The 10925-nt window shown below is 36.1% G+C and overlaps 1 protein-coding gene across 4 annotated transcripts in view; it reads left to right on the forward strand.

The window, feature by feature from the left end:
- Window positions 1-8174, forward strand: part of PAIP1 (poly(A) binding protein interacting protein 1) — a 32322-nt gene extending 24148 nt beyond the window's left edge. For 3 of the 4 annotated variants that reach the window (XM_037023575.2, XM_017653753.3, XM_037023574.2), the window contains exons 10-11: window positions 5987-6080; window positions 7818-8174. In XM_037023575.2, coding sequence (XP_036879470.1) covers window positions 5987-6080; window positions 7818-7911 — 188 coding nt within the window. In that variant the 3' untranslated portion in view covers window positions 7912-8174. Of the gene's footprint in view, window positions 1-469; window positions 5889-5986; window positions 6081-7817 lie in introns of those variants that run through there. The other variant, XM_073236462.1, reaches the window with a different exon arrangement.
- The last annotated feature ends 2751 nt before the right edge of the window (window positions 8175-10925 follow it).

Here is a 10925-nt window from a genome sequence, read left to right on the forward strand (position 1 = left end):
ACAAAACATGGGAGGATTGATTATTTCTTTGCCATATCTTCTTGTAGAGTACCTTAAGCATGTATAGGTTTTAAACTACTAACTAACTTGCGGACACATATTAACATAATAGGAATACGGTGACATAAACAAAGCAAATCTATAATTACCATCCATCTCCAGTGAAGCCAAGAAAACCAGTTAGGCACCCTAGGCATTTGTGAAAATTTGTCTATGATATGATGGATATTGTCCAACTGTACTTGAACAGTCTGAGAGAAATCAGACAAATTAAAGCAACCCATTTCTGGGATCTGTTCACATCCCATATGTTCTTTTAACCATAGATAGTCTATAGTCGTAAGATTTTGGAGCGCTACAACTTGCATACCTCTGAACTCCTGGTTGAGTTCCAACAGTACAGATCCGGTCAAATTCGTTGTCTCACTGTATGCACATGCCAGCCTAGACATCTCCCTCCTCATTCCAGTGGCAAGTCCAGGAAACGGTGGGATGGACGCAGCCACAACCGCAGCATCGCCCGGATACCTGTGGAGGCTTTTTGATGATCATCCCCCGGCACGAGTCCTCCAGAGAGTGCTGATGCCGGAAGCTCCTCCTCATATCGTATCTTAGTTCATTTTACGAGTAGCCAAGCTAGGCCTTTGTCTCACAATATTCTTAATAGTGACCACTTGGAGCCAGTTCTAATGGAAAGTCTGACTCAGTATCTTGTCACCTTCACAATGAAGGATTGGAAAAATTCTTCAATTAAATGCAACCATTTTTATTTTGTATTTCCACTAATATTTGTTTTTATACTTTCAGCTTTCAGGTGGTTAGAATGAAAGAGAAAAATGATTCCAGTTTACTGCATAGTCGGCAACTTTCATTAACATGGGTTAATACTTGCAGTTAGGAAGAATTACAGATTTCATTAATGCTAGGGTCAAAGTTAATTAAAATCCAAGTCTCTGCACACTTCACCTTCCAGACAAGGCCCATTTATACAAAGATTGCTTTAATCATGATAAATGGGACTGTCTTGTGAGCGGGAGAGAAGTTTTTCCCATTTTAATAAAAACTACAACCAGCTTATTGTCAAAATTTTCCCATTTGTTTGTTTCCTCTGGATAGCATCCTGTGTCTCCAGCACAAAGGAGGTAGAAAGAAGGACTGATTAACCTTTGATTTTAAATTATGAAACTGTCAAAAACAAACACTGCAAAAAAACTGACCTATATTAATTCACGGTCAAGATTAAACAATGTCATTTTGCTGTGTTAATGTATACCGTGGGTCCTTTTAAAGAAAGAAAACACTACAGATACTATTAAAACCATTCTCTGTTCTGTGATTGGTTCCCCCCACCCTCCCTTCCTTGTAGCACTTCCCTCCCAAAAGCACTTACTATCCTGAGGGTTGGTGTCATTATAATGCTTTTTTACTTCATATGTGTCTGTAAACAAAAGGTATTACCACATTCAGTAGTAGTAACCTAAATGCTATCTTACTACGCACTTTCTCTGCAACTTATTTTTTATTCAGTATTATTTTCAGTATTTATCCATGTTGGTATATATATATAGCTTTAGTTCATTTTAAATGCCAAACAGTATTCCACTCAAGTAAACCATGGTTTATAGATCCCCTACTTACTGATGGTCTGGTGAATCGTTCTGTGGTTCACCCTTGTAACTACAGCAGTGTTGTACAAACATCTTTAGTCCCTGTGCACATGCAGGAGTTTCTTTGGGGTGAAATAGAATTGTTATAGGCTATGTGCAAGTCTTCAACTTCACTGAATGTTTCTAAACTACTTTCTAGCATGATTACCACTTAAATATAACCACAAGCAACATGCGAGGGTTCCTATTTATCATCCTCGGCAACACTTACTGTTACCAAACCTAATTTTTGTCAGTTTGATTGTATGAAATTGTAAACTTTATTCCCCTACTAGTGATACTGAATTGCTTTCCATGTTTCTATTGACCTTTGGATTTCTTCCTTTGAGAATTGCCTATTTTTGTTCTTTGCTTATAATTCTATGTGATGTTTTCTCTTACTGATTTGTAATTCCTTACTAGCCTAGGAAATGATCCTTTGTCAACTTCTAGGATGTTCTGTCTTTTCATTTTGTGTGCCTTGTCACATAGCAGCTTTGAGTTACAATGTAAACTAAGTGTTCCAGTCTCATTTGTGCTATGACTATCAAATTCCATTTTCTTCTAAAAAATTAATTTTGTTGCTTTTCATGTTAGGTCTTTAATCCATCTGCCTAATTTTCATAAGTGGGATATAGTAGGAATTAAGTATTTCTTCCATGGTCCCTTGTTCAGAAACAGGTATTCAAGTCATCCTTCCTCTCTCAGATAAAATGTCCTTTTGTTGTGTACCGTAGAACTCTTCTATCAACTTGTGTCTTAACTCCTGTATCTATGTAGATCTTCTGTTTGTCTCAACCCCAGTACCACATTCTTCATTATTCTTACTGTAAGTCTTGCTGTGTTGTTAAGAAAAATTTTTCTTTTTCCCTTATTCTTCAAAGTAACCTTGATGTATTTTGGTTCTGTGTTCTTTATCTTTGATCTGTTTAAATTGTTTATTTCTAGACTATTTTGTTTATAGAAATTCAGTTTGGCTTTTCTAATTGAATTTTGTTAAGAGAATCTTGATATTTTCTCAGTTTAAGTCCTTTTTCTCATCATTCTAAGCATGATTGTTTTTGTTTTACTGTCAGTCTTTCTAGTCCTCCTGTTATTTCTGATTATCACACACAAAGTTTTTTCTTTATATTGTGTGATCTCTTTTACTGAAATCTCATATGTAACAGTCTTTCTTGGACTTTTTTTTGGAAAAAGTTTTACAGAAAGCTACAAAAGGAAAAACTGTACAAACAACATTCACCTACCCTTTCCTTAGCTGTACCTTTTGTTAACAGTTTATTCTATTTGCTCTGTCATTTGTTCTCTCCACCCTCACTCCTTTTTTTCTCACCATTTGAAGTTACATATATTATGGCCCTTTATGACTACTACAGTGTTTTAACCTGCTCTAAGTTCTTTTTCACAAAAAATCCCTGTAGCTTGGATCAGAGGAACATCTAATCCAAAGTGGGTTTTATATTTGCTCCTGCCAGGAGCTGCAGGTTAACACTAAAAACTGGCTTTATTTTATTGTCCCAGGAGTTGTTTATGGGGATAGTAGAAATTTGAGGTCCATTGTTAAAAATTCAGGAACACCTTTCTTCAGAGTACTGTCCCCATTCCAAACCAGGCTGAGACAACCAAGCTTTTTTGCCATCTTCCTTTTCCACCTAGGGGTTTTTCATTTTGTTTATTTATTTTTTCTTAGTCTACCTTTTGCTTGAGATATCAGCCCTTTAAAGGCCCTGGGTTTGTGCAGGGTGAGATGGGCATGTGGCATGAATCCCATCTCCATTTCACATGGGTCCAAGACCTTGCTTTCTGACCTTCACTGGTTTTGAAATCCGAGGCCACGTGGTCTGCGAGCCTCCCCGGTGCGATGGTTATGTGCAGTTTTCAGTACCCTTTTTGATTTTGTCATGTGGTGACTTGATTTTCTTTTTTGTGGACTCATCCATACATTTTTACAATGTTTGTCTTACTATTACCTTAAGAATTTGTTGCAGGAAGGTTTTATAGTTAAAATTGTCTCCAAATTGCCAAAATTGGATGTGAATATCACCAACACTTTAAGCTGGAATTAGTTTTATAGAGACTGACAGTCTTGGGGAAATAAGGTCTTTACCCAGTCTTGCTCTCAAAATTTGAGGCAGCTGTTTTTCACAGAAACTAATATTAAGGTAGCTAGTTTTGATACATACTGATCCATTTTATTATTTAGAGATAAGTACTCCATACAGACATGCTAATCTTAAAAGGTACTCAGTAACCCTGCCTAAGACAGTTGGCAGATGGAGAGCTATAATATTACCTGTATTGCCGTGGGGGGAGCACAACCTAGGGAATGTTGGGATAGTTAAAACATTTATCAGGTAGTTACCTTCCAGCTGTTGCTAAGAAGGAAAAAAAGAAAACCTTCTATGCTCAGAACTTTTGCTAGGTTAGTCTCATCTGATTGAGAAACATGGACCAGTGGCTGTCACCTGCTAGTCAGGTAGCTCACTTTATCTCTTTGGGATAAGTAATGGGGGAGCTGGAAGTCAGGATGTTTAGTACAAGTCCCTCTTATAGAAGGGAAAATAGGAGTATGGAAGAACACGGTCTTTCCCAACAAATTATATAGCCAGTATTTTGTCTGATGGAAAGAAGCAGTATAGAATGTAAACAGCATACACATTGGCTGTGAAAGGTTCTCTGGTGCATTCACAGTGGCTTTGATATCCCACTTAGAGGAATATTGAGCATGAGGGGAGCAAAAGCAAGACAATTAGAATATAAGTTTTATAAAAGATATTCTCAAATATGTAATTGAAAGCTTACTGCTGGCCAAGATGAACAAATGGAACAAAGCAACTCAGAAGAAGCTAAATTGATTCAGGTAGAAGAAAACTCAAGAAATGCTTCGATTTATACCCTCAGAGATATGAGATGGTACTGCATCCACAGAACAAGAAGAGGTTATTAAAAAAAGGAACATTCAGAAAACAAAGTGCTTTTGGGAATTAAACTATGTCATAGTAGAAAAGACACATTTAATAGAAGAAATAGAAGGTAAAGCTAAGGAAAGCAAGGAAAGAATGAAGGATGGAAGATAGAAAAAAATTAGAGGACTGGAATAGGAGTTGCAATATATAAACAATAGAAGATCCAGTAGAAAACAACAGAGAAAAGGGAGGAAGAGGGAAGGGAGCGAGGGAGGAGAAGGGAAGAGGAGAAAGAAGGAAACCTCCCAAAACTGAAGTTGACCGGTTTAAATGACGTACCAAGTGCCCAGCACGGTGGATGAAACATGAAATTTTAGAATGTTGTCTACAATGAAAAAAAATCCAAGTTGACAAAAATCAGAAAGGCTTTGGACTTTCCCATTGCACTATGGGGAACTTGAAGAGAATGGTGAATGCCTTCAAAATTCTGAATGGTAAAGTACTACAAATCTAGAATTCCATAAACATCTCAAGTACCAATCAGTTGGGAAGGGGGAAAAAATATTTTCAGATGAGGTAAGTCTCACAATATTTACCTCCCATCTCCTTCCTCCCAAGAAGCTATTAGAGGATGCAAGTTCCCCAAAACCAGGGGAAAAGGCCATCAATTAGGAAGAAAGGTGGCCCAGGAGATCAACATGAAAGAGATTTGCTGGTGGAGGAAGGGCCCAGGATGACAGCTATAGTTCATAGACAGTTCAGCAGATACAGAGGCTTCCAGACCACATCAGAGGGCATCAGAAATCTTTAGGATGGTCTCAGAAGATGAACTTAAATCAGTATCTGATGATTGTGACAGACAATTGTTCAAACCTTTGAGTGCATTAGGTGTGTGTAAAGAAAGCCATGCAAACAAAAAGCAAGATAATTTTCCTCTAGGAGGAACAAAACGTGTGGAATAGAAAAATCATCATAGTTTTTACTACAGGGTTTTTACATAGATTAATGTTAACCCCAAACATCGATCTAACCAAAATTGTGACACCACACTGAGGAGATGGGGAAAGGAGGGAGCAGAGAAATCCTCAGTAGATTAATGTTTAAAATTCAGTGGTTAAAGATGAACAAAATTACCAGGTAGCAATATAAGTTTAGAACATTATTTAGAGACATAGATTTAAATACCTGAATAATCAGAGGTGAAAATGATTGCCACAAGGGAGAAAATGTGGAGGGGAGGATAGGAACTATTATTTTTCACAGCAGAGCTTGTAAAACAGTTGGACTATGCCTGTGTATAACTTTGATTTAAAAAAAAAATTACTGCTAGTTAGACATCAAATCTACTTAAAAGCATAATATTAAAAACAATTTTTTAGGGAGAATTGGCTATTTTATATGTTTTTTCACATATATATATGTATTTTTTAATAGATTACCAAGAGAAATATCAAGAGTTACTTGAAAGAGAAGACTTTTTTCCAGATTATGAAGAAAATGGAACAGATTTATCAGGGGCTGGTGATCCGTAAGTTCTCTTTAGCTTCTTTCCTTGTGAAATTTCTTTGTGTGCAGTTTACAGATGGAGTTTAGACTAGAAAAAAGATGATAAAAGCTTGTGCATTTTAATGATGATGTAGTGGTATATACATAGTATTTATTTTCCAAAATTTTTCAGAAAGTCATACTAGAAAACAAGTGATTCTGAAAATGTATATATAATTGAGGAGAAAAAGTTAAAATGTAGCATAATCAAGCATAGTTTCTATAAAAATAGATTCTGTTATACCGAAGACTTTAAAACATAACTGTAATACCATAAGACCTTGGGCAAGTTCTGAGCCTGTTTTTTCCATCTATAAAATAGGAATAGTAGTAACCTTCCTTGAGTTTTTTTTTTTTTTTTAAACTAAATGAGAATACATAAATACTTGTAACAGTTTTTTGGCACATAGTAAAAAGCCTGAATCTTAGCTGTTAAAGGGTAAGTTAAGATTAAAACATTTTTTTACATCCCATCTCATGTGTGTTGTAGATTAAAAATAAAAACCACCTGTATTCTTTCTCCTTTCTAGTGACATTTTAAGTGTAAATCAGTTTGAGATCATCTAATGTAATATTGTCATACTCTTATATACTAGATTAATAGGAAAAAATAAAGGAATGCAAAGACCCAAGCACAGAGTTGGGAAGGTTCAGCCCTGCTGAGCTTGCCACGGAAAATTCAGGTGATTCTTGGCACTGAATTTTAGGTTATCCTCTAAAAAGTTTAGCTTGGTAAGCATTATATTCTTTTCCTCTAATGAACTTGTGGCCATTTCAACACATGGCCTTGTACTGGGAATGGGGGAGGAACAAAGACAAAAAGACCTATCAGCAGTTGGTAGGATTGGCAAGATAGTTTTGTCACACATATAGATGGGTAGGGTTATTGGGAAATGGGAACACATACAGGGGCGTGTTGTTGTAGAGGAAAGTGTAGAAAAGGAAAAAGATCTGGATTCAAATTCTGGCTCAGCCACATACTTAGCCAAATTTACATTATTTATTTAACCTCCCAGAGTCTTTTCCCCTAATCTCTAAATGAAAATGATATTAGTACCTGTCTTTTTAAGATGGCTATGGGGATGCAGTAAGAATGTGTATATTAAGCCCTTAGTGGACACTTTAAATTTCCCCCCTGCCTTAACCATGGCAAGCATGGAAAGGATTGTTCTACATCCAAACACCTAGTAGTTGGAAAAAATCTGAAATAGATGATCTCAAAAGTAGCTTCTTGTTATAACAGTGATTACAAATAGATGGAATGTGACTAAATTGTCATTACAGGAATACCATTTTTGATAGAGGCATAAAATACAACGTATCATTTGAGGTGAATGGCACATTTGAAATTATGTTCTAATTATAGTGTAATTGTTCATGTAAATTTATGAAATGAATACGTCTTGAGCACTTATGTTTATATGTCAAGCCTTTGATTTAACTTTTAGAAGAGATTAAGAATTTAACATGTGTTATCTAAAAGTAAACATTATTTGAATTTCATGTACAAGGGATTTAATCCAGTAGAAAATTTAATTCATTAAAATAAGCATTTGGTTGTCCAAGGACTGACATTTATGTAGTTCTAAACAGTTAGTGCTTGTGTTCTTTTATAATTCAGTCTAGGAAAGTTATGTCACATTCTTTTTTTGTGTGGCTTAGCAATTTAAGATATTTCTGAATTGAAAATATTAATGAGTCATCTTTATTTCTTTCACAGATACTTGGATGATATTGATGATGAGATGGACCCAGAGATAGAAGAAGCTTATGAAAAGTTTTGTTTGGAATCAGAGCGTAAGCGAAAACAGTAAAGCTAAATTTCAGCATAGCGGTTTTAGCAGTTTAGGTTATGGTGATTTAGCAGAACACAGGAAAGCAAGAAAATTTGTCACACTTATACCAAATTAAGGATGTTGAGTTATGTTACTAATGACTTTAATTTTGTTTAACACTATCTGCCAAAATAAACTTTATTCCCTATAACTTAAAATGTGTATATATATATAATAGTTTATTATGTACAGTTAATTCCACTGTTTTGGCTGCAATAAAATCGATTTTGAAATAAATGAAATGTTGAAAGTAAATTTTACTAGCTGGTTGGTAGGTTACCCTTTAAATCCTAATTTTCTTGAGGGAAAAACTCTTAGTCTAGAAATGCATATTGCAAAAATGTAGCATCCTTTTTTAGATATTTAGTTTCACATTTAGTATATCTCAATAAATTGGGTTTCCAGTATGAATCACAAATCATGAAAATCTTTAGCACTGAAGTCTTAGAATTTATTAACAACTGATTTACATATCCAGATGCTATTTGATACCAAGGGCTTTTAAAATGTCTTAAAAAAAAAAAAAAAAGACTTAGAACTCCCATTTAAACAACCAGAATTCTTCACTGAGGATTTACTGCAATTCTAGAATTTTTTTTTCCACCTAACTCATACTCTAGAGCCTAGAACATTATTTTGCTTTATTTAATGGCTTTCTCTCTTTATTTTGTAGCATGAGTTGCACTGACTTTTTTACTAGAGAATTTTACTAGATCTTTGTCACTTCTTTTCATCTGCTTTATAATTGATGTACCTTGAGGGTCACTTTTCTAATACTTGTACTATAATGTGGTACCACCTCAGCCCTATTGAAAAATATTTTTACCTAATGTCAAAGATTTTTCCAACTAACTGAAAGTAAAACTTATGTACAGAAGGATTGCCTGTGAATATGCATGTAAATAGTTCTGTTAATAACCCTCTGTCATTTGGTACATCTGTGTCTGCTCATAGTTAGCTTTCTCACTTTCCTGCTTGTTTGTTCAGTCTGGATTAAAATTAGACTTTGGAAATAAAATTTAAATAGTTTTGTTTCCTCTTAAGTTTTTGGAGTGATATCCTGGTATTTTTAAAAAATTCTGTTGAACATCATAAAATTATTTAAGGTTTGAAATAAAGAGAGGAAGTACACTAGGATAGGAGATAATTCAGTGTGTGTTAAATAAGAATTCAGTTTAGTAACAAGGCTACTTGGAAAAATTGGCAAATATAAAACATTAAAAACTTTGATTCCTTATTGTAAAAGGGATATACACACATATACATATATGCATACGTATATGTATATATATATAATTGGGATTTTTGGAACCTGTAATAGCTATTTTGAAAAAATGAATTCTATAATGTAGCTATTACGTTAATCTGCAGTGCTCTAAAGATTGCGCTTACTATAAACCTCAGGGATGGGGGAATGGGAGGTTGGGGATGGGACATTATATTAGACCAGGGCCCAAGTATATGCTAAGTGAATATATGTCTAGAAATTGCTGTGAATAATCCAGTTTTGTCCACCAGCTCCTGCTAAACTCAAAACAGCTACCAACAGGATCAGTGTGTGTTCTGGTTGCTAGTGCTACTAACCGGCCAAACTTAGTGTCTTCAAACAATAAGCATTTTATTGTGCTCATGGATTCTGTGGTTCATGAATTTGGACAGGGTACAGTAGGGAAGGCTTTTCTCTATTATGTAGCTTGTGAAGTTTCAGTTGGGAAAACCAAGGACTAGGAGGTGACTTAACAGCTGGGGGCTGTAATTATCTGGAGTCTCCTCTTCACTCAGATGGCTTGATGGCTGGGCTGAGATGACTTGAGGCCATCACTCGGTCAGAACCACCTACATGTCACTTGGACTTCTCACGGCATGGTAGCAGGATTTTGAGAGGGGGAGTTGGGAAGGATCCTGGAAGATGCTGTAGTTTGAAGCTACGTGCAGCATTACTTCCACTAGTCTTTTGGTTCTGAGTCCCTAAAGCCATATCAGATAGGAGGCCATCAAGGAATGTGTGGTTGTGTTTCAAAACCAAAACACTACATCATGAAGAGTTGGGCCTGTGCTGCAGTCATTGGCCTTTAGGATTGCTATATCTTCAACAGAAACATAGGTCAGTAAGTCTTTTGTAAGGATTATTAGTACAGTGAAGACAAAGGTGGTAGTGAATGTCATGGTCTTATGTTCTAACAACAAAATACAAATACTGGGCTGAACCTGGCTGTTGTGTCATCAACTCAGACCCTCTTTGTGTTGTCAGTGACCTTCCAGCTAAAGACTGCTGGTAACACACCTGCACCTGAATATGTTGCGTTTAGTACTTGTTGCAGTAAGGCAGAATGTGTTCAATGGGGACTGTGGGCTGGGTCAGTAAAAGGGTGTTAGAGCTTGTTAATAAGATTAGAGCTTTGGTTGGATAATTTGGGTGAGAGTCTGTTTTATCTGAGGGTTTCAGCGCTGGGCAAGTTCACTCTGGATTCTGTGAGACTGAAAAATGACAATGGAACGTCTTTGGGGTAAAAGGGTTTATACCCAGCTTTATCCTCGTGGTGGCAGATCAAGCGCTAGAATCCTATCCCCCTCAGGACAAGTCTCTCTGCTGTGGGGTGGGCAGCGCTCTATAGAGTCAGTAATAACTCATTGTCTACATGCGTGCAAGCCTGCGCCTGCAAGCATTGCATGTGCGCAGTGGGCAAGGACACTTGGGTCAGGTGTGAATCCTGGCCATGGAACTTCCATTTTCTCTACAAGGTCTACACTAGAGATTGATTGTCAGAAAGCAGGGGCAAGTCTTAGAACAGATATTTCATTAAATCTTACCTATAGGAAGCATGGAGGAATTTAGTTATTTTTTTTAAAAAACAGACACATTCAGCAAGAGAGGACTGCTTGGTATGAGTAAAAACCTATCCATTACTGAAGAACTGAAAATCATCAGCTAAATTGGAAAAGAAAAAAAGCAACCTTGCCATTAATCAAGCTAGGAAGACAGATGAAGTCAA

Source organism: Manis javanica, chromosome 1, assembly GCF_040802235.1.
Source record: "Manis javanica isolate MJ-LG chromosome 1, MJ_LKY, whole genome shotgun sequence".
Lineage (NCBI taxonomy): Eukaryota > Metazoa > Chordata > Mammalia > Pholidota > Manidae > Manis > Manis javanica.